General features: G+C 55.8%; 1 protein-coding gene across 12 annotated transcripts in view; it reads left to right on the forward strand.

Moving 5' to 3' along the window:
- Positions 1-2,549: 2,549 nt before the first annotated feature.
- GTF2IRD1 (GTF2I repeat domain containing 1) overlaps positions 2,550-23,729 on the forward strand; it is a 79,385-nt gene continuing 58,205 nt past the window's right edge. For 10 of the 12 annotated variants that reach the window (XR_009545037.1, XM_060173498.1, XM_060173502.1 and 7 more), the window contains exons 1-5: positions 2,550-2,687; positions 17,118-17,246; positions 21,151-21,292; positions 22,315-22,470; positions 23,269-23,452. Coding sequence is in view for 11 of the 12 variants with exons in the window: in XM_060173498.1 (XP_060029481.1) it covers positions 17,124-17,246; positions 21,151-21,292; positions 22,315-22,470; positions 23,269-23,452 (605 nt within the window). In the remaining variant the exon portion in view is untranslated. The remainder of the gene's footprint in view (positions 2,688-17,117; positions 17,247-21,150; positions 21,293-22,314; positions 22,471-23,268; positions 23,453-23,729) is intronic. The other 2 variants (XM_007517969.3, XM_016185968.2) reach the window with 1 other exon arrangement.

The raw sequence follows: 23,729 nt of genomic DNA on the forward strand, positions 1-23,729 counted from the left end.
ATAACAAAGGGGAAAAAAAGCAAGAAAGAAAGAAAAAAGAAAGAGAGGGAAAAAAAAAAAAAGAAAACAAGAAAGAGAGGTCCAGGAGGTGCGCAGCGGACGGGGCACTGCACTCTCAAGCATGAGGTCCTGAGTTCAATCCCTGGCAGCACATGCACCAGAGTGATGATGTTTCTCGCTCTCTCCTTCTTTTTCATTAATGAATAAACAAAATCTAAAAGAAAAAAAAAGAAGAGGAAGAAGAAATAACATCCTAAGAGAGAGAGAGAGAACACAGGCATGGTCTGGGAGGTGGTACAGTGAATAAGGCATTGGACTCTCAAGTGTGAGGTCCTGAGTTTGATCCCTGACAGCACATATTCCAGAGGGGTGCTCTGCTCCCCCTTTTCTCATCAGTAAATAAATAAATCTTGAAAAAAAGACCATAGAGACCATGTCATCTGACAGCACGTAGACTGTCATTTTCTCCCATCCATCCATCCATCCATCCATCCATCCATCCAGCAAACAACCAGCAGGTGGATCCTCCAGTCTATGTACAAGACTGAGTACTGGGGACCCCAAGGTGCACTGGGACACCCCTGCTCCAATAGCCTTCTGCCACTCCATGAGCTCAGTCCAGTGGGCTACTCAGACAGGAATCAGGTCATCACTCCAATACTGTCTAAAAAAATTTTTTTTTTTCTCAGAGTGGTGCAATGCAGAGCTTCCTGAGTGCTGCCGTGGTGCTGGGGTTTGAACCCAGGGTCTCATGTGAAGCCAGGCATGAGCCCTATTAGGGGAGCTATCTTCCAGTCCTGATTTTATTTAAGATACCAGTTCTTTCTATCTTTAAAAAAATTATTTACTTATTTATCATTGGATAGAGACAGAAAGAAATTGAGAGAAAGGGGAGAGAGAGAGAGAGACCTGCAGCCCTGCTCCACTACTTATGACGCTTCCCCATGCAGGTGGGCTCGAACCCGGGTCCTTGAGCACTGTAATGTGTGCGCTCAACCAGGTGCGCCACTGCCTGGCCTCTATCTCTCTCTCCCTCCCTTTCTTTCTTTCTGGAGCTGGAGAGAGAGAGAGAGAGGTGGAAGCAGGGCATTACCCTTGCATATGCAGTTCTGGGGATCAAACTTTGGGCCTCAGGCTTATAAATCCACAGCTCCTCCACTGTGTCACCTGGCTGCAGCCTTCATTATAATAACAACAATATTTATAATAACAACTATTATTATTATTACTATTTTCAGAGCAGAACACTGTTCTGCTCTAGAGGACACGGTGCTGGGACTTGAACCCAGGGCCTCAAGCATGGTGATCCTGGGTACCACTCGCCGAGCCTACGCCAGGCATGCCCGCTCCTGAGGTCCCAGCAGGCTCAAGAGGTGCAGTAGCTGAGCTGAGAAGATGGCCCTGGTGCTGTGCTGTTCCCGCCAGCCCCAAGGAGGGAGGAGACAGGCTGGCTGCTCTGGCCAGGAGAGTGGCCCAGTGGTTCCCACCCACCACCACTACCAGGGTGAACCCCTTTCCACCCAGCACCCACCTGAGCTACTTGAGACCGCCAGCAGAGGGCAGGCCTGAGCCTCTTGCCCTCTCCTCCTCCCCAGGGCTCCTCCAAAGCCCTGGGTTCGAGGTTTCCCAGCCGCCAGCAGAGGCCGGGCTCCCATGGGCGAGTGTAGACAGAGTTGGGGAGGTCCCGGCTGGATAGTTGTGCCTGGCTCCCACCCCCTCGCCCACCCCCGTGCGTTGTTCCTGCACCCCTATACAAAACCGGGCCAGAGAGTCCCCACAGCTGTCAACAGGAGAGGCAGGCCTCGAACCCATGCAGCCAGGCTTCAGGGCCCTTGTTCCTTCTCAGCCAGGCCGCCAGGTCTGGGGCCATTGTGTGTGTGTGTGTGTGTGTGTGTGTGTGTGTGTGTGTGTGAAGGGGGGGTCCAGCAGGGTGACCTCAAGTCTCCTGGTCATGAGGGGACTGGGGGTACCCCCCCAAAACTGGAATGTGAGCTCATTCTAAGGCTCCCATTTGCATCAGCTGTGGGTGCGGTACTGGGTGGGGGGGCTGTAGGGTGAATCTGGGTGTGGGGGGTTCCTGGTCAGCTCCCAGGGGGCTGCGGGAGGCTAGAGGGGCTCTGGGTGGATGCGCTGGTCCTCGTCGCCCCCCCCCCACCCGCGGGGGCTCAATCCTGCATCTGGGGACCCCGGAGAGCGCCCACCGGTGACCTTGGGCAGTGCCACCTCCTTCCTGCAGGCCCCTCCGGGGGGCGGGGAAGGGGCAAAGGAGGCTGGACAGGCGTGGGAGGGCGTGGGTCAGCGGGGCCTGCCACCTGGGTGCCCTCCCCTCTAGTCCCCCAGCCCCCCCAGCCCCCAGCCTGGCCAGGCCCCGGGGCTCCCGCGCGCCCCATGGGTGACCTTGACCCCGTAATCCGGCGCAGCCCGGAGGCCCCCCTGGCCGCGGCGGCCGGGGCGGGGGCGGGCCGGGCTAATCCCGTATGTAAATGGCAGCCAATGGAGGGTGGTGTTGCGCGGGGCTGGGATTAGGGCCGGGGCGAATGGCTGGCAATCTTACTGGGATTACAGAACAAAGAGCCTCCCGCGCCCCGCGCCCCGCCCTCCGCCGCAGCCCGGGAGGGGCCCGCGCCCCGCACCCCATCGCCGGCCGGGCCGGGCGCCGCCGGCCGAGCGCTTGGGGATCCCCCGAGGTAGGACAAACTTTTGCGGGGGGCCCCTGCCCTTCCCCCGCTGGGGCTGGCTGGGGGTGGGGGGGCGGGGGCACGTGACCGGGATTACAATCCGGACTGGGGGAAGGGGAGCGCGGGAGTGGGGTGAGTGGGGTTGCTGTCACTCTGGGCCCCCCACCGGCGACAGTGAGGTCAGCCCTTGGGGGGCACTCCTGCCAGGCCACCCTCCCCCATTTGCAGGCCGAAGTGCGCTGCCCCGGGCCTCTGGAGCATGTTGGGGTCCCCCGCCCCCCCTCCAGGGGGCTGAGCTGAGCGTTGGGGGGAGGAGACTCACAGGATGGAGAGGGAGGGGGCGCAGAGGGGCAGGGGGCTGAGTCGGGCCCCCCAGTGTGGAGGTGGTCTTTGAGTTCCTGCCTGAGAACAAGAAGCGGTGTTGGGGTGCCGGGTGGGGGGTGCTGAAGGCCCTCCATACCCTGACTTCTCAGAAGTGATAGCCACCTTTTCTCGGTCGCCCCAGTTTCTGCCTGTCGCCAGGGACGGGGAATAGGGACCCCGCTTCTGCAGGGCAGGGGACAGGGGAGACTTGCCACCACTCGAGGGGGAACCCGTTCCCTGAGCCTCCGGCGTGGGGTGCAGGTGGGACTCCTGTATCTTCATTTAGTAAAGTGAGGGGGCATGGCGTGTGGGGGGTCCCCCTGCCCCGCACGTGGGGGGCAACCTGGGCTGAAGTGTGGAGGCAGTGATGTGGGGGGCAGTGATTGGGGGGGGCAGCCACAGCTGGTGGCAGGACTGGAAGCAGAGTCAGCTGCTTCAGAGGGGGGATACCGGGCATTTTGGGGATTCCCTAGTGCCCACGGAGGAAGGAAGAGGTGCCAGGATAGCTGCACCCCTGTTCCCCATGTTGGTGAGTTTGGGGGCCCTGGGACCCCATGGCCTGCTTGATTTTAGCACTGTCATTCCTGGGGGGGGACCCCAGGGGTAGTGGGGAGACATTACTTATTTATTCATTTGGGTCAGGAGAGGTTGCAGGGGGAGCCCTGACCTTAGAGCAGGGGCCCAAAAGTGCCAGCATGTGGCAGGGACCCCCCCAAACCTGTTGGGGGCTATGAAAAGCCCCACCCCCCTCTCCCCTCACCTGCTTTGAGCGTGACCTAGAAAGTGATTCAGAGGGTCCCAGTGGACCCTAGCCAAGCAAACCAAGCAAGGCTGGGACTCAGGCTGCTCACTGCTTGCTCTTCCCAGAGCTGGGAGAATTGGTCCCAGAATTGGAGATGTGTCCTGAAGGTGGCTCTGACCCCCCCCCCCCCAGGCTGGAGGGGGGTCCAGTTTGAGGGCTGCTGGAGGAAGGGTCATTGATTTGCCATGTACCAAACACAGGTGCTTGTCTTCTTGTTCATCCAGGTGGTGCTGGTTACTTAGTACTGGGTGGTTGGACTTAGCAGGAAAGGCAGACAGAAGGGTTGTCTGTATAGCTGTCAGGGGCCTCAGGTGAGGGTCTCCTGGGTGGCATGGCGACAGCTTGGGACACCTTGTCCTAAGCTTGACCTTGGGGGCCTTGACCCCCTCTGCTCAGGCATTCTTTAAAGAGACAGAGAGGAGGAACAGGAGGGAGAGACATCACGGCTCGGGCTTCCCTCCCAGTGCTGTGGGGCTCTTGTTTGGTGTGCCAGGGTCTAGCTGTCTCACTGGCCCCTGCCGGCTCATTCTGTCTGGTCTCTGACAGCTGACTTTCCATGAGTCCTGAGTGGGGTGGGGGCTCCCTAGAGGTTCCTTGCCTGGCTCAGCTGTGGGGAAGAAACGATAGAATTTGTGCCTTAAAGAAAAAAAAAAAAAAAAATATATATATATATATATATATACATACATACATATATATTTCTTTATTAATAAGGAGGAGGGGGGAGCAGAGCATCCCTCTGGCACATGTGATGCTGGGGTTCGAACTCAGGACCTCACACTTGAGAATCCAACACTCTACTTATTGTGCCACTTCTTTGACCACCTGGCCTGTGGTGTCCATGGGGTGGGAGCCACTTGTGTGTCCCCATGATTCTCTGTCCCCTGTCTGTGGCTTTTCCCCCCTGGCATTGACCATGCCAGAGTCTGTCCCCAGTGTCCCTGGGGATAAAGCAGGGACAGTGGCCCCCCAGCTTTGGGTCCCCTGGGGCCACAGGGCTGAACCTCCTGACCCCCATCCCCCTGGGGGCAAGGTCCCCCCCTTGCTCTACCCAAGAGTGTGCCTAGCTCCAGGGGACCTGCTACAGACCCCTGAGGGTACCTCAGGAAAAAACACTTGGGGTTCATCCACCCACAGCAGTGCTGGGACCCAGGGCTGGGGACACTGTGCTGGTGAGGGAGAGTGACAGTGACCCTGCCCCCCCCCCCACTGGGCTCCAGTTCCAATGACAGCAGAGAGAGGTCACTCCCCCTACCCCCCCCAAAGCCAGGTGGGACTGGGCTTTGTCTATGGGGTAGGGAAGGGGTCTGAGGCATTGCGTGCCACTGGGGCCCCAAGCTGGGCCTGGCTGTGACCCTGATCTGTCGGAGTCCCCACCTGTCACCCTCCTTCAGGACCACCTGCTCCTCAGGCCAGATTTAGCCCTGAAAAGACAGAGATGGTTAAATTTGGAGCCGAGCTTGTGCCCAGATCAGGCGATGTGGGGACCTGGTGACACCAAGCGTGTTCTTAGGGTCTTGTGGCCATGGCCTTTGTACAGGGGAGACTTGGGGACAGAACTAGGGAGCAGGGTGGGCCTGGAGTGGGGGACTGGGTCTCCTGTGATGCTCTGGGGGTGGTCTGGAGGGAGGGAGGGAGAATGAGGCTCCCAGAATGGGTTGACATCTCAGCCCCCAGGTTAGGAATTGCAGACTTGGAGGGCATTTTTCTGACACCCTCACCTCCAACCCCCTGGACACAGGAAGTTCCCCCTTCTTGGGTCCCTAGTAGGGGAGGGTCCTCGGTGGACTGGTTACAGTTTTAAGGGGCTCTTCCCTTGCAGGGATGCCCCCCTCATCTGAGAGAGCGCCCCCAGGCCCTGCCCTTGGAATAGGGAGTAGCTGAGGCCAGAAAGTGAGGGTCTAGGGATTGGGGGTTTCTTGGGGACCCTGTTCCCCTACATCTGTTCGCCTGATCCTCTGGGTGGTGCTGTGGTTTTGGGGGGAGGCTTAGACTTGCTTGCTGGGTGCTCTCCAAGTGGAGAGAGGGCCAGACTGAGAACTTGGGGTGCTGGGCAGCTCTGGGGTACCCTCAGCCTCTTTATTTATTTTTTATGTTTACTTTCTTCAGAGAGAGGCAGTGGGGTCTGGGCTTGAACCACAGTCGCTCGCACACATGCCAAAGCAGCTCACTGCCCCTGTGAGCTCTCTTGTTGGCCCCAGGCTCTGTTGGTGTGTGGCTGATTGGGGTCCTTCCTGGATCCGAGCTGGGGAGACCTTTGAGCAGTTTCTCTCTTTGAGACCTGGACCAGGCCAGCCTGTTTGCTGGTTGGGGTCTGGGGATTGGGGGTCATGTGTGTATGGGGGTCCAAGGCATGTCTTTTACTATTGCAGAACTCCAACAAAGGAGTCTCTTTCCTTTGTCCTATCTGTCCATTCACCCACCACCCATCCATCTACCCATCCATCCAACCTTCTATCTCTCTACCCACCCATTTATCCTTCCACTCATCCCTCTATCCATCCTTCCTTCCTTCCTTCCTTCCTTCCTTCCTTCCTTCTTTCCTTCCTTCTATTCCTCCACTCATTCAGTCATCCATCCATCCATCCATCCATCCATCCATCCATCCATCCATCCACCTGTCCATCCCTCTGTCCCTCCATCCCTTCCTCCAGCTCTGGATCCTCTGAGCCCTGCTGTGCCATTAGGGGCAGCTGGCAAGAGGCAGGTCCTCTCTGACAGGGCTCACACTGTCTGCCCCGTGCAGACAGATGCACAGACACAGGCGCACAGACAGACACAGACCTTCCAGCAGCCGCCCCTCCCTGTCCCCTCCAGCCCTGGGTTCTGTCTCTTGTGTTTTGCCTCTTCTGGTCTCACACAAATGGTATGACTTGTCTGTCCCCCACAACTAATGTACATTGGGGGTGAGGGGGGTGCCAGTTGGTGGCACATGGGCTCTGCATCTCTGAGTTTCCAGGTTCTATCCCCAGCACTGCCAGTGCTGGATTTGAGCAGTGCTCTGGTCTCTCACACTCATAATACATTAAAAAAATATCATTTAGGGGAGACCTGGAGACTAATCCCCACGATGCTGGGGATTGAACTCGGGACCTCCAGCCTGAGAGGGGGCTATAGCCTCTGCACCCCTCCCACGTGAGTGAATAGAAGCATCTTGGGCTCCAATTTCTGGGAGGGTCTGTGGGTTCCCCCCGTGAGCCCCCTGACTCCTGGTGTCCCAGCCTGCCCAGCCCCGAGGGGGCCCGGCACCACTCTGAGGAGAAGGAGCCTCCTGATTCTCCTCCTGCCCCCCCCAGAGCTCGCCTGAGCCAGGAGAGCTGCACCCCAAGTCCACAAGCTAGAATTTCATCTTGTCTCTAGTGACTCACCCCTCAGGGCTCGGGGAGGGGGATCCTGATGAAATTACACCTGCCTGCCGGGCCCACGCAGATGGGCCTCCTGGAGGAGGCGGGTCCACTCCCTGGGGTGTCTGCCAGCTCCCCCGCCCCCCAGACAGTCTGGGTGGCCCTGGCTGCAGGGCCCTGGGCCCCTCTCCTGCAGCTGTGGAGCTTGGGGGGTGGACAGACAGCTCCCTGGGTTGCCTACCAGCCAGGAGGTATTAAAGCATGGGGTGTGTGGGGGGAGTCAGCAAAGTACATACTTTGCTAGGCTTGAGGGCCCGGGTTTGAGCCCCCTGTGCCTCTGTGTGGGAGTGGCAGAGCAATGCTGTGGTGTCTCTCCGCCCCCTTCCCACACTCTCTGTCTCTCATTCTGTTTCTGGACAAAAGACAGAATCTTTTGTCTGGGTGCAGGGGGAATCCTGGCAGAGAGAAAGAAAAGAAATAGAGACAGAAGTGGGGGAAATAGTGCCGAGCGGTGGCACACCTGGTTAAGTGCACACACTACAGTGCGCATGCAAGGCCCCGGGTTCAAGCCCCCCTGGTCCCCACCTGCAGGGGGGGAAGCTTCACAAGTGGTGAAGCAGGGCTGCAGGTGTCTCTCTCTGTGTCTCCTTCCTCCTTCTTAGTTTCTCAATTTGTCTCTATCCTTTTATCAATCAATCAAATATTAAATTACCAAAAAAAGGAAGGAAGGAAGGAAATGGTTCTGAAGCTCTGTGATCTTGGGCAGGTTACTTCCCGTCTCTGTGCTTTGGCCTGGTCCTTTGTGAGTGGGACCAGAGCCTTGGGGGTGCGGGGCTGCTGCGGCTCCCAGGTGAGTCACCCCCGGAATGGGTGTGAGCGTGTGCGGCTTTGCACAGTTGGAAGGGCCAAGCCTCAGTTTACCCAGCTAGGAAAAGCTCCCCCCCCCCCCCCAGTCTTGTCAGTCTCCCTGGGATGAGTCCTCTGGACCCCGGCGGCTTGTCTGTGTTCAGATTCGGGGGAGTTTTGTGGCTGAGGGACTGTCACCGATTTCCCATGCTAAGCCAGGACCCCCTGTACCCTAATATTGTAAACAGCACCCCCCACACACATACACTGGGATCTCTAGGGTGTCCCCCTCAGCAAACGAGAACACCTCCCTCCACCCCACCGCCTCTGTGGGTGGTCTGGGCCCCCAGCCGGGTTCCTCTTGGTACCTGAGCTGGTTTTTCAGGTGTGGCCACTTCCCAGGTGGGTGGGGGTGGGGAGGGGCAGAGAAACCCGGGAGGGGGGGAGAGGGCCCCTTGCTTTCTACACACCCCCTACTCGAACCCAGGCCCAGGAGATGCAGTTTCTGGCCTTCCTGGCCCTGCCCTGGGGCTGTAGCTGGTGCCCACCTGCCCTCCTCTCCTCATGTGATCTGAGCACTTTCATGGGGCAGGCCCAGGATCCAGCCTTCTAGAACCTTCCATGCTGTTGCATCTCCCCTTGCCATTTACCAGGGTTGCTGCTTGCATGCAGGGCTCTGCTCTGAGGGCACCTCCTCCAGGAAGCCCTCCTGGAGGTATATCCCTCTTCCATGCCCCTGCACCCTCTGAATTTCTGTCCAGCTACCCTAATGCTTGCCCCTCATCCCTCTCCATCCCTGTCCACCAGAGTGGGCATCTAGAGTAGAGTTGTCAGTGAGTTTGAAGAATCAGGGGTGGCCAGGGAGGTGGTGCAGTAGATTCTCAAGCATGAGATCCTAAGTTTGAGTCCCAGCATCACATGTGCTAGAGGGGTGCTCTGGTCCCCCTGCCCCTTGTCTCTCATTAATAAAGAAACAAATCATTAAAAAAATATATAAATAAATAAAGGTGAGGATAAGAAGAATCAGGGGTTGGGAGATAGCTTGCCTGTATGAACTCCTGGATTTGAGCCCCAGCACCACATGGGAGCATCACAGCACCAGGGGAAGCTCCTGGGATGGTAAGGCTGCAGTATTTACCTCTGCCTGCTCTTTACATCTGAAAAAGAAAGATGGAATGAGAAGTAAATTAGATGCTGGGGTTCTTTCTCCACTGTTGATACCACCTCCCTCTGGTTGTCCCCCATCTTCCTGGCTGTGGCTTTGGGGGCATGGAGAGGGTAGGGAGTGCTGGTGGGGAGTCCTGTCCCCCCATGAAGGCCAGCTTCTCAGAATGGTGACCCATCCCCTAGCTTTTATTTATTTTAGTTGTCCTTAATCTTTATTTATTGGATAGAGACAGCTAGAAATTGAGAGGGAAGTGGATGAGAGAGAGAGAGAGCAACAGAGAGACACATGCTACCCTGCTTCACCACTCGAGAAGCTTTCCCGCTGTAGGTGGGGGCTGGGGGCTTGAACCCGGGTCCTTGGGCACTGTAACATGTGCATTCAACCAGGTATGCTACCACCCGGCCCCCCTCCCCCAGCTTTTTACACACACACACACACACACACACACACACACACACACACACACACGCTTGTGCGTCCCCATGTGTCTGTGAGAATAAGTAACATTTCCAAGAGACACCTCCCCCAAAGGGACCCGGCAGTCCCCAGAACCCAGGGCCACCAGCCTGGGCCACAGCCCTCCTGGTGCACTGGTCAAAGGACGGAGCCCACCACTCACTGCCATCCACTGCTTTTCTTCCCGAACGTATTGGGTTTTTTGTTTGTTTGTTGTAAAACTGATTTTCTCCAGGACGCACTATTTTACTGTCTGGGTGTTCATCAGCCTTTTTTGTTTTTAATATTTTATTTACTTATTGGGTAGAGACAGAGAGAAATTGGGGGGGGGAAGGAGAGGGAGAGAGACAGAGACACCTGCACACCTGCCTCACAGCTTGCGAAGCTTCCTCCCTGCAGGTGGGGACTGGGGTGTTGAACCCTGATCCTTACACATGGTAAAATATGCATTCAACCAGGCGTGTCACTGCCCAGCCCCTTTATTTATTTGTTTTTATTTTATTTTTAGAGACAGAAAGGCAGAGAGTGAAAGAAACTACAGCCCTGGAGCTTCCTCCAGTGTGGTGGGGACCAAACTCGAACCCAGGTCATGTACAGGGCAAAGCAGTGCACTATCCCAGTGAGCTATTCCGCTGACCCCATCACACTAATTGGAAAGTGTTTTTTCATCCCTCCCCACTCCCAAACTCGGGCTGGGAGATACTCCCCCCCTTCCCTCCCCCCTCCCCCCCCCCCACCCCAGCCAGTATAATGTGTATTTCCACAGGGCAGCACCATGGACAGTGCCAGAGCTCTGGGTGGATGGTGGAACCCTGCATGGTCTCTCTCTGTCTCTCCCCCCTCTATCTCTCTCTAACAGAGAAGAATGGGGCGGAGGGGGCAGTTGGGCAGCGGTGCACCCAGTTACCATATACAAGGACCCGAGTTCAAGACCCTAGTCCCCACCTGTAGGGGGGAAGCTTCACAGCTGTGAAACAGGGCTGCAGGTGTCTCTCTGTCTCTCCCCCTCTCTATTTCACTTTCCCCTCTCAATTTCTCTCTGAAGAAAGAGAGAAAAAAAAGTGATGTGGGGTGGAGGTGACCTCTGAGCCTCGATATTATGGTGGTGAATTTAGAAAATTTTTCCCTTTTGCTGCCCTTGTTGTTTTTGTAGTTATTGTTGTTATTGATATCGTTGTTGGATAGGACAGAGAGAGATGGAGAGAGGAGGGCAAGACGGGGGAGAGAAAGATAGACACCTACAGACCTGCTTCACCGCCTGTGAAGTGACCTCCCTGCAGGTGGGGAGCCAGGGGCTCGAACTGGGATCCTTACGCCAGGCCTTGCACTAGAAATGTTTTTTAAAAGGTGGCCCGGAAGGGGGACACAGTGGAGGAAGCTTGGACTCTCAGACGTGAGGCCCCGAGTTTGATCCCTAGCATTGCACGTGCTAGGGTGAGGCTCTGCTTCTCTCTTTCTTAGAAATAAATAAAACTTAACGAAAAGGAGGAGAAAGGAAACTCCCAACGGGGCCGGGTGGTGGCACACCTGGGTGAACACACATATTACAGTGCACAAGGACCTGGGTTCGAGCCCCTAGTCCTCACCTGCAGGGGGAAAGCTTTGCGAGTGGTGAAGCAGGGCTACAGGTGTCTCTCTGTCTCTTTCCCTCTCTGTCTCCTGTTCCCCTTCTCAATTTCCCTCTGTCTCTATCCAGTAATAAATAAAGATCAAAATTAAAAAGAAAACAAACCAGAAACTCCAGCCCATTAGCAGTCCTCCTCCACCCCCTCTTCACCACCACCCACCCCCATCCTGCCAAGCCCTTATCTCCTTTCCCTAAGAGCAGCTTTGTCCGTTCTGGGCAATTTCAGATAGCAGAGCCCTGGTGTGCCTTCTGCCCCCTCAACGGAACGTTTTTGAGGTTTGCCTGTGTTGTCGTCTGCCTCAAACGTCCTCTCCCTTTTCTGCCAGAGTATTGCTGAGTTCTGGCCTTGTGGGGGGTGGGAGGTGTTTCCTAAGGACTGAACCTTGGTCCTTTGGGGTCTCGGGCATGAAAGGTTTTGCATCATTACTATGTTGTCTATATAGTCTGATTTCTTTCTCTTTCTTTCTTTCTTTCTTTCTTTCTTTCTTTCTTTCTCCCTTCCTTCCTCCCTCCCTCCCTCCCTCCCTCCCTCCTTCCCTTCCTTCTTTCCTTTCTTTGTTTTTGCTTCCAGGGTTATCACTGGGCCTCGGTGCCTGCACTACGAATCCACTGCTCCTGGAGATTATTTTCCCCATTTTTTGCCCTTGTTGTTATTGCTCTTGTTGTTGTTGGATAGGACAGAGAGAAATGGAGAGAGGAGGGGAAGACAGAGATGGGGAGAGAAAGATAGACACCTGCAGACCTGTTTCACCACCTGTGAAGCGACCCCCCTGCAGGTGAGGAGCCGGGGGCTCGAACTGGGATCCTTGCACTAGTCCCAGTGCTTCACATGCTTAACCCAGTGCACTGTCACCTGGCCCCTGGACCAAATTCTTTATGGGGTGCAAGAGGTGGGAGTTCTGGCTTCTGTAATTGCTTCTCCGCAGGACATGGATGTTAGCAGGTGGATCCATATCCCCAGCCTGTCTCTGTCTTTCCCTAGGGGGACAGAGCTCTGGGGAGGTGAGGTTCTAGGTGAAGTTGTCTGCCCAGAGAGGCCAGGATGGAATCATAGTAGCGTCTGCAACTTGGTGGCAGAAAGGCAATAAGATATAAAGCAAGTTGTTCACCAAAGGGGAGAATAGGGCAAATGAAACTAGGGGTCTTCGTGTGGGTTGGGGGGTAATTTCATGTTTAGCGTTTCAAGAAAACCCAGAGTCCCCAGCCGGAAGAACAGACTCCAGGCAGGGACCAGGCCTCCTGCACTCCCACACCAATGGAGAGGGGGCGTCCCTTAATTCCAGACCTCGTACCCATTTGTGGAATACCATGGGGGTCTTACTACACTGGTGGCAAGAAAAGAAAAAGAAAGAAAAAAATGAGAAGAAAGTTAACGAGAGGGAGTTGGAGGTAGCACAGCGGGTTAAGTGCATGTGGCACAAAGAGCAAGGACCGGCGTAAGGATCCTGGTTCGAGACCCAGGCTCCCCACCTGCAGAGGAGTCTCTTCACAGACGGTGAGGCAGGTCTGCAGGTGTCTGTCTTTCTCTCCCCCTCTCTGTCTTCCCTTCCTCTCTCCATTTCTCTCTGTCCTATCTAACAGTGACATCAATAGTAACTACAACAACAATAAAAAACAAGGACAACAAAAGGGAAAATAAATAAATATTTTAAAAAAGAAGGAAATTAATGAGAGAAGCCAGAGCACGGGACAGCCCTAAGCTCTGCAGAAACAGGGCTCAAGGCTGAGAACTCAGGGGGTCTCAGCCTGGTGTTTGTCCTCCCTTCTGGGGCTGAGGGTCCCAGCTTCCCACCCCTAGAAATTGTAGCTATAGCTCTGCAGTTCCAAGCTGGGGAAACTCAGGGTTCCTTGGGCAGTCAGCCCCTCTCATTGTACTGGCTCAGAGTTTGGGGTGCCCGGCTGGTAGGGTCAGCAAGAAGGGGGAGGAGAAAGCAGCCCCCCCCCCCCCCCCCCCGCGCCTGCCAGCCCCTCTTGGGATCTGATTCTCCACCAGCCAGTCTCCCTGCACCCGCCCCCACTTCTGAGATGGCATGTCTGCTGGAGGGGTCTCTGCCCCACCCTGGGGGTGGGGGCTCTTTTCTCCCCACTTTCCCAACACCCAGCCCCCAGGCACCCATGAACTGCCTGGGGTTTGGGGGTGCTCAGACTGGGGTGGGGCCCTCTGGGTGGGTGAGGACGTGCCCACAGCTGTCAGGGGCTGGGGGCCTGGTGTGTGCGTGGCAGGTCTTGGCCGAGACGTCTTCCTTCACCCCATTTTGTTGTCCCACTCCACACCTGTTGGGGTCTCTGTCCCCTAAGTCATGACCTCCCTGTGTCCCTCTCTGCACCCTATGGCCACTGTCTCTTCATCATCCACTCCCCACCCCCTGTCACCCCCCCCCCCCCAGCCCTGCAGCCTCATGTGGGCAGCTGCCTAGTGGTGACAGCCCTGGTGTGTGTGTGACCTTCTCTAGGGAGCCTTCCTGGACTGCCCTACTATGAACAGCCCGGAGTCGCCCTCCCAGACCCTCCCACCTCCCCAAGACTAGTCACTGCCTCTTACTCCATCCAGTACCAGCCCCCACAGGCTTATGGGCTGTCTGGTGTCACTGCTGGGCATGTGTGGCCTCGGATCCAGAGGGGGCACAGTGGATAATGTGCTGGACTCTCAGGCAGGAGGTCCTGGGTCCGTCCGATCCCCAGGCTCGAATGTGCCAGAGAGACCACCTTCCTTCTCTCTGGGGTTAATTACCAGATAAATAGTTTTTCTTACAAACTGAGATCCACTGTCTCTTGCTCTCTGGGTCATAGGGTGGATGGGAGCCCGTTAGCAATGGTTTGGGGTCAGAGGCAGTGGGAGTGGGGTTCAGGCCTTGGAGCCTAAGTCTGCATACCTTCCCCTTTCCCCAGAGCTGGCCTGAGCAGCCCAGCCCCTTGGGAAGCCTCCCAGGGCAAGGTATGGCTCCCCCAGTGGGTGCTGGGGCCTCTGCAGAGGAGGGATTCCCACCGGCCACCCTGGGAGGGGAGAGGTTTTTTTCTCTGTTTGCTCTCTGGTGTCTTTTTCCAGAAACAAGCATATGGCAGCGGCTGGTGCGGGGGCCGTGTTTGGGTGCTGTGTGCTGTCGCCTCTGCCTTCTGCTGGCCGCCTGTGCTTTTTGTCACCGGCCGCGGTGCCCAGCTGGTACCCGGGGCAGGGAGCTGGGGGTGGTGTTTAGAACCACCCTGGAGGGGGCTGGAGAAACTTCCAGCCCAGCCAGGCCTGGGCTCTGCAGACGCTGCGGCTGGGGGGTCAGACTGGGGCTTGTCCCTGGTGTGGGGGTGATACCCCCCCGCCCGGGTGCTGCAACAGGTCTGTCCGAGACTGGTACCTTTAAACGACCAACCCTGGGAGGGGATGGCACCGCATGTGCCAGAGGGGCACTCTGATTCTCTCTCTCTTTCTCATTGATAGATCCTTTTCTTTAGTTTTTTTGCCTCCAGAGTTATGTCTGGGGCTCGGTGCCTGCACTGCGAATCCACTGCTCCTGGAGGCTATTTTTTTCCCTTTCTGTTGTTATTGATATTGTTGCCATTGCTGTTGTTGTTGCATAGGACAGAGAGAAGTCCAGAGAGGAGGGGGAGACAGAGAGGGGGAGACCTGGGGACCGGGATCCTCGCATGGGTCCTTGTGCTACACACCATGTATACTTAACTTGGTGTGCTACTGCCTGGCTCCCTTTAATTTTTTTTTTTTTAATCTTTATTTACTTATTGGCTAGGGGCAACCAGGAATCAAGAGGGGAGAGGGAGATAGAGAGGGAGAGGAGACAGAGAGAAACCTGCAGCCCTGCTTCACCACGTGTGAATTTTCCCCCCTTCAAGTGGAGACCAGGGGCTTGAACTTGCATCCTTGTGCACTGTAATGTTTTGTGTTTAACCAGGTTAACCACTGCCTGGCCCCTCATTAATAGATCTTACAAAATAAATATAACCACACTGAGGGGTCCAGCAGTGAGCGCTCACCCAGTTGATGCTACACCTGGCCTTGTATAGGGCTCTGGGTTCAAGCCCTAGCACTATATTGAGCTCTGTGATGAATCTGGAGGAGCTCCATGGGTGGACAGTTTAGGGAGGCCAGGGAGACAGCTCAGTGGTTTCTGCAATAGACTTGCATGCCTGAGGCTCTGAGGTCCCAAGTGGTGTCACAGGCACCACCATCAGCCAGAGCTGAGCTATTACCTGTTGTTATTATTGTTGTTGTCGTTATTTCAGGACCCTGCCATGGGTCCTGGGTGTTAGGTGACAGTGCTGTCACCATGGACTGACTCTGAGACTACCATGACCGAGTCTGGCAGACAGGAAGTGGAGTGGGGAGGGACCCCTGGGATCCCCCACACTCCCCCACCTTCTGAGGCTTCTGAGCACAGCTGTCCCTCCCCAAGGTGGCCTGGATGCCATCTCCCATGGGTGCCCCCCTGTAATCCCAACACCCCCTGGGTGCTGGCCCTGTCCCCCCCCCCAAAGCTGTTCAGAGGGGTAGGGGGTGTTCCCGGGTCACAGGGTATTCTGAGCTCAGCCAGGGAAGTCCCCCAAGAGCCCAGCACACAGCAGTTCAGACACCCCTCCACCCTGCCCTGAGGGTCCTGGGAGCCCCTGGCCGCCCCCTGCACCCACCTCTGCCAAGTCCCCTCTGTCCTTGGTCCCTGGTCCTAAGTGGATTAGGGCCTTGGGAGGAAGGAGCCATGGGGAGTGGAGGGGCTCACCCAGGCTGGCTGCCGCTGCCTCCTCCATGATTTGATTTGGGACCTGGCAGCTGGCGGGCTGTCAGGGACAGCTGGGGGGCGGGTCATGCCACCTTGGCTCCAGCCCTGGGAGGGCAGCTGAGGGAGGGGCAGCTGTAGTGACTGAAGACGTTCTGGGGGTGGGCACTGCCACACAACTGCAGGGTGCACATGTCACTGTGTGCGAGGACCTGGGCTTGAGCCCCCAGTCCCCACCTGCAGGGGGAATGCTTCATGAGTGATGAAGCAGGGCTGCAAGGGTCTCTCTGTCTCCCTCCTGCTCCATCTCTGCCTCCCACCCTCTATCAAAAAGAAAAGGTTGCTGGGGACGGGAGCTGTGCCCCCTGCCAGTGTCCCCAAGGGCCCCCAGTCCTGCTCAGGCCCCTCACCCCTTGTGCCTAGAGCAAAGGCCTCCCTCCGTGGCCAAGGCCCTCAGCTGGCCTGCCCATGGGCACCACACCTGGGATTGTACACTCAGTATTAAGGGGCTGGGACTATGAATTCAGCACTAGAGGAGCTGGGACTCTGAATTCAGTACTAAGAGACCTGGGACTCTGTATTCAGCACTAAGGGGGCTGGGACTATGCATTTAGCACCAGGGAGCCTAGGACTATGCATTCAGCACTAGAGGGGCTTTGTCATGGGGGAAACTGAGCACGCACCCTTTCACCTCTGCCCTCACGGTCTCTGGCGCTGGGGGCCAGGCAGGAAGAGCCTCAGTGGAAGGCTCTGGACCTGGGGAGCCTGCAGTAGGCCCCAGGGGTAGGATAGAAGGGAAGAGAAGGTGGGGGCAGGAGGAAGCCCAGGCAGCTGGCCTTAGAGTCCAGGCCAGCAGTGGGCAGGTTGCAGGGGCTTCCTGCAATGAGGAGGAGGCAGCAGGCTGATCACTCCAAGGGCGGGCGGACCCCACTCTGTCCCATGGGCCCCTTGACAAAGGGACAAGGTTTGTCGTGTAAGGACCTGCCAGGAGGTGTCGGGGCTCCAGGCTGAGGAACCACGTGGGCAGTGAGAGCCATGGAAGGTGTGTGAGGGAGGGAGGCCCTTCCTGCTCTGGCTTCCGTCCCTCCAGCTCCTTTCCCCCGCCTCCCCCTCAGGTGACCATGGCCCTTTTGGGCAAGCGGTGTGACGTCCCCCCCAACGGCTGCGGGCCTGACCGCTGGACTGCCCCCTTCGGCCGCAAGGACGAAATCATCACCAGCCTGGTGTCTGCCTTAGACTCCATGGTGAGCTGGGACCCCTCGGGCAGTGGTGGCAAAGCAAGGGCCCAGCTCAAACCCCAGCCTCAGGGACAGAAATCATCTCTGTCCCTCATCTCTTGTCCCCTTGTCCCACCTTGTCATTTTGTCCTCTCTCACCATCCAAGCACAGTGGACATTCAGAGAGGGCGGAATTTTTGCTCAAAATCACACAGCACAGCAGGTCTTTAACATGGATTCCTAGGTGCCAAGGCTCAGATCCCTCATAATGCAGGGCCTCCTTCTAGGTTGTTCTGGCTTAAGGGTGCCAGGTAGGTGGTGCCAAGTGTGTGTGTGGGGGAGGGTGAGGGGAGGTCCTGGGTAGTCTGTCTGAACAAGACTACTCCCTCTTCAAGGAGGGAGCACAGCACATTCTGTGAAGCCATTATAGATGGTTTCAAAATGACTTAGGAGCTGGGGAGACAGCATAGTGGTTTTGCAAAAAGCTTTTGTGTCTGAAACTCCCAGGTTCCAGGTTCAATCCCTGGCACCACCATGAGCCAGAGCTGAACAAAATAAGCTGGTATAATAAACTAAATTAACTAAATTAGGGGCCAGGTGGTAGCGCAGCAAGTTAAGCATACATAGTGTGAAGCGCAGGGACCGCTATAAGGATCCTGGTTTGAGCCCCTTGTTCCCCACCTGCAGGGGGCTTACTTCGTGAGAGGTGAAGCAGGTCTGCAGGTGTCTATCTTTCTCTTCTCCTCTCTGTCTTCCCCATATCTCTCAATTTCTCTCTGTCCTATCCAACAATGACAGCAATAACAATAACAGTAACAACAATGATACACAACAAGGGCAACAAAAAGAGAAAAAATGGCTTCCAGGAGCAGTGGATTCATAGTGCAGGCACCGAGCCCCTGTAATAACCCTGGAGGCAACAACAACAAAAAAATTAACTAAAATAATGACAAGGGTCTGGGCAGTATTACACCCAGTGGAGCAGACAGAGAACCTCAGTGATAAGCTTGGTGGCAGTTGTTTTCTTTTTCTTTTCCTTTTTTTAAAAATGTTTTTTTCCATATTTATTTATTTCCTTTTTGCTGCCCTTGTTGTTTTTATTGTTGTAGTTATTATTGTTATTGATGTCATCATTGTTGGATAGGACAGAGAGAAGTGGAGACAGAAGGGGAAGACAGAGAGGGGGAGAGAAAGACAGACACCTGCAGACCTGCTTCACTGCTTGTGAAGCGACCCCCCTGCACGTGGGGAGTTGGGGGCTTGAACCGAGATCCTTGCACAGGTCCTTGCGCTTTGCACCACCTGCGCTTAACCTGCTGTGCCCGACTCCCTCTTTAAAAAAAATTTTTTTAGGCTTTATTTATTTATTCCCTTTTGTTGCCCTTGTTGTTTTATTGTTGTCATTATTATTGATTTCATTGTTGTTGGATAGGACAAAGAGAAATGGAGAGAGGAGGGGAAGACAGAGGGGGAGAGAAAGACAGACACCTGCAGACCTGCTTCACCACCTGTGAAGCGACTCCATTGCAGGTGGGGAGCCGGAGGCTCCAACTGGGATCCTTATGCCGGTACCTGCGCTTTGCACACTTGGGCTTAACCCTCTGTGCTTAACCGGCTGTGCTACCGCCCAACTCCGCCCAACTCCGCCCAACTCCTTTTTTTTTTTTTAATTGAGCTAAAATGGAACAGAATGACCATTCTGTTGCTGAACTTGGCTCCAAGCGCTGGCGCCAGATGTGCCCGTGGTTCCGTGTAGAAATCAGAAATAGAGCAGTTTCCATTGCCACAGCTCATCCTCGGCTGCTCCCTCTCCAAGGATGCCTCAGTACCCTGCGGCAAGAACAAGACCCCCCTCCCCATCCCAGGGCCCCCTTAGGGCTTCCATAGGTCACCTTTTAGGTGATAGTGCTTGGTAGTGACAATTCCTGCATCTTCTCAGAAGCTGGGCCAGGGCTCCTTAGATCTCTGCAGGGCTAAAGTACTCCCCACCCCAGTCTCAAGCCCCCACTCTATGTATTGGGGGCGGGGCTGATTCCCTGCCTGCGCCTGCGCTTTAGCAATGAAGGGGCCTGTTCTGGCCTTGATGCCTGAAACAAATGGAAACAAACTTCTCTGTTACTTTAGTCTATGGACGTTTGTGTTGTCAACTGGGAAGTGGGGAAACCATATTCTGCCCTTAGGAGACCCGAGAGTGACCCCCAGCTGGAGATGGCACAGGAGGCCTGAGTCTGTGACCCAGAGAGGTCGAGACACCTGCCCTGAGTCACACAGCAGCAGGACCACCTCTTCCCATCAGCTGAGATGAACCCCTAAGTCAGATTTTTAAATAAGTAAATAAAATGAATTTTGGGAGTTGGGCGGTAGCGCAGTGGGTTAAACGCAAGTGGTGCTAAGCGCAAGGACCGGTGTAAGGATCCTGGTTCGAGCCCCCAGCTTTTTTATTTACTTATTTTAATTTTATTTTATTAGTTTTATTTACTTGTTTTTTAGTTTGACAGGATAGAGACAACTGCAGCCCTGCTTCACCACTTGTTAAGCTACCCCCAACCCCCTGCAGATGGGGATCAGGAGCTCAAACCCAGATTTTTGTGCAAGGAAATGTCTGCACTCAATGGGGTGTGCCATTATCTAGCCCCCCAGATTTATTTATTCTGTTGCCCCCAGGGCTATTGCTGGAGCTTGATGCCAACATTATAAATCCACCGATAACAGCAGCCATTTCTTTTCCTTTTTTTTTTTTTTTCTATTTTATTGAATAGGACAGAGAGAAATTGAGAGGGAAGAGGTAGATAGGGAGAGAGACAGAGAGACACCTGCAGACCTGCTTCACCTCTCTTGAAACTTTCTTTTAATATTAATTTATTCCTTTTTGTTGCCCTTGTTGTTTTACTGTTGTAGTTATTGTTGTTGATATTGTCGTTGGATAGGACAGAGAGAAATGGAGAGAAGAGGGGAAGACAGGGGGAGAGAAAGTGTCTACCTGCACACCTGCTTCAATGCTTGTGAAGTGACTCCCCTACAAGTGGGGAGCCAGGGGCTCGAACTGGGATCCTTCCGCCAGTCCTTGTGCTTTGTGCCACCTGTGCTTAACCTGCTGCGCTACCGCTCAACTCCCCTCTCTTGAAACTTCTCCCTACAGATGAGTTTTATTTATTGATCTATTTATTTTTATTACTACTGTTTTTTTTTTTCCCTCCAGGGTTATTGCTGGGCTCGGTGCCTGCAACATGAATCCACCGCTCCTGGAGGCCATTTTTCCCTTTTTTTGTTGCCCTAGTTGTTGCAGCCTCATTGCGATTATTATTGCCATTGTTGACGTTGCTTTGTTGGATAGGACAGAGAGAAATGGAGAGAGGAGGGGAAGACAGAGAGAGAGGGGAGAGAAAGATAGACACCTGCAGACCTGCTTCACCACCTGTGAAGTGACTCCCCTGCTGGTGGGGAGCCGGGGGCTCGAACCGGGATCCTTACGCTGGTCCCTGCGCTTTGCACCACGTGCGCTTAACCCACTGCGTCACTGCCCGACCCTTACTACTGTTTTTTAATGTGCTTTCATGAGTGCTGATGTTCCTGGTGGAAAACCCTTTCCATTCTGTGCAGTGAGTGTACCAGCCTCAGCTTTGGGAAGACTTTCCCACACACGATGCTTGGGATCCCGGGAACCTGATACCATTCTGTGAATTTGCAAACTGGGATCCAGAGAGTAGGGAGAGGGCACAGGAAATGGCAGATGTGGTGCTGAAGCCTGGGTCAGCTTGAGCTTGTCCCTCCTGGGCCTTTTCCACACGCCCCCACCCTCCCAATTGTCCCCAGGACCCTGGGTTAGGCCTAAGACAGGAAACACACTCCAGACCAGGTGAATGAACAGAAGGGAGGATGAGGCAGAGCTGGGGGTCCTCCCTGGCTCACCCCCCTTCCTCCCTACCCTTAGTGCTCTGCGCTTTCCAAGCTGAACGCAGAGGTGGCCTGTGTGGCGGTGCACGAAGAGAGTGCCTTTGTGGTGGGCACGGATAAGGGCAGAATGTTCCTCAACGCCCGCAAGGAGCTCCAGTCCGACTTCCTCAGGTTCTGCCGTGAGTACCCTAGGGCTCTGGAATCGGGGCGAGGGGTGGGTCCCCCTGTATCTGGAGGACACATGGGTGGGCTTGTGCCAGGTTCCATTTTGTGGCAGTGTCCTCAGGGACCCTAGGGCTGGGTTGGATGGGCATATAAAACAGCCACCACCGTGCTCAAAGAGGAAACTGAGGCACGACACACAAGGAACGACAATGACAAGAGGTTGGGTTCAAGGCTAGGTCTCCGGCTCTGAAGCTTGTGCTCTTTTCTGTGACCCCCCTTCACATTCGAGGGGCAGCATGTCCCCACGGATCCCTGGGGTTTTCCTGCCTGGGAACAACCTCTGGTCACTCCCAGAAAAGACCTGCTTGCGGACACTGCCCACTGCTGCATTCTCTTCCTCCATAGTCCCCAACGCTCACCTGGGCTGTGCCAGGGTGCCAGCACCCCAGTTTTCAACCTGATACACCCCTCCCCCCTACGGGCTATGGGGGGGTGAGGCTGGGATGCTATTTGTAGATCTGGGAACTGGTTTATTTCAAGCCTCCTAGCTTCCCGGAGCACCAAGAGTGCCTGGCAAAGAGGCCTCCAGCTACTCCCCCACCCCTTCCTCTCCTTTCCTGGTACATTTTCTAGACTGTTCTTGGGGACCCCAGTGGGTGCTCTGGTGCCTTCTTGACCTGTCTTGGCCTGACCCTGCCTCCTTGCAGCACCAAGTGAGCAGAGCAGAGAACTGAGGCTGGGCTGGTTAAGGGCAAGTGTTTGCATCTGAACCCAGAAGTGTGTATGTGTGTGTGGGGGGGGTACCTGGAGCAGACCCACTGAACCCCAGTTCTAAGCTGAGTCACTCAGCAAATTAGAGGTGTCAGGGATGACCCCCAGGCCCAGTGCTGAGAACTCCAGGCAGGTGATTGGACATGGGTTGCTCATTCATTCATTCATTCATTCATTCATTCATTCATTCACTTGTGTGTGCTCCTGAGCCTCAGCATAGGGCAAGAACACCCCCAGCTCACACCAGGTGTTCTGTGCCCGGCAGGAGGGCCCCCGTGGAAGGAGCCGGAGACAGAGCACCCCAAGAAGATGCCACGGGGTGAGGGCGGCATCCGGAACATTCCACGGTCCTCCCTGGAGCACGGCTCAGACGTCTACTTGCTGCGGAAGATGGTAGAGGAGGTGTTTGATGTTCTTTATAGTAAGATCTGCACTCATTCCATTCGGGGGCCCCGGTGGGTGGGCTCTCCAACCCTGCCCAGCTCAGGACTCCTCCCCCAGCCCAGCCCAGCACTGTGAGGCCCCACACCTTGTACCCTGTGCCTTGGGGTCTGTGAGGAAAGTGCCTGCCGTTGTCTAAGTGTCCAAGGGGACAGGGGGCTCGGGCCCAGGGGGATGTAGTGGGGACTTGTCCAGTATGGCTGTTTGAGCCACTGTGGTCCCTTTTGAAATTCTGATGGAGCCAGAACTTTATCCATGTGTGATTTCACTGCCCCCAGGCTGCCTTTCCATTCAGAGACAGTGGCAGCACCTGAGCTTCCTCTGGTGCTGTGGTGCCTCCAACGTGGTGCTTGGGTGGCTTCTGGAGGGCCTGCTGCAGGCACTTTAGCCAGCTAGCAGGGTTTGAATCCAGAGCCTACCCCTATACCCCCTTTGGCAAAATTCGAGTTGGTGAGGTGGCCACCTTTTTAGGGGGGGGAATCTCAGAATGGGGGCTCCATATCTGCCCCCATTCCTTTCTATCTACTCCATCCTGGTCCCCACAGTGTCCCTCCCACCTCATGCTCTCCCCTCTCTCCCCCACCGGCAGCTGGGGCTGGAGAGTACAGGGTGCACAGGACTCCCCAGCGTGGGTTCCAGCTCTGTGCAAACCGCCCCCTCCAGCCTGCAGAGTGGTGTGTTCTGATCTCCTTGGGGCCCTGTGTGGGGTGTGTCTCCCGAGCTGTACCCCCCACCCCCACCCCAAGGCCATCCGGCTGACACCCCACTCCGCCCCTAGGCGAGGCGCTGGGCAGGGCAGGCGTGGTGCCGCTACCCTATGAGCGGCTACAGCAGGAGCCAGGGCTGCTGGCAGTGCAGGGGCTCCCCGAAGGCCTTTCCTTCCGCCGCCCAGCCGAGTACGACCCTCCTGCGCTCATGGCCATCCTGGAGCATAGCCACCGCATCCGCTTCCGGCTCAAGAGGTGACTGGGGTGCCCCTGCATGGGAGGGAGGGGGCCCCATCAGAGACTTGGTCCAGGAAACAGCATGGGGGAGACCTTCACACACAATGTGTGCCCTAACGGGGTTGCCCCTTAGTGTGGGGGGAGAGGAGCTGGGGGATAGTCCAGGGAGGTCAGGGTGGGGGTGACCGATTTCAGGGGGGCCCGGGAAGCCAGTTGAAGACTTAATGGCCTCTAGCTCTGGCCCTCAGGAGAGGAGGGGTTGCTGAGCCACAGCGGACAGGCATAGGGACACGGA

This window comes from Erinaceus europaeus, chromosome 15 (assembly GCF_950295315.1).
Source record: "Erinaceus europaeus chromosome 15, mEriEur2.1, whole genome shotgun sequence".
In the NCBI taxonomy this organism is placed as follows: Eukaryota; Metazoa; Chordata; class Mammalia; order Eulipotyphla; family Erinaceidae; genus Erinaceus; species Erinaceus europaeus.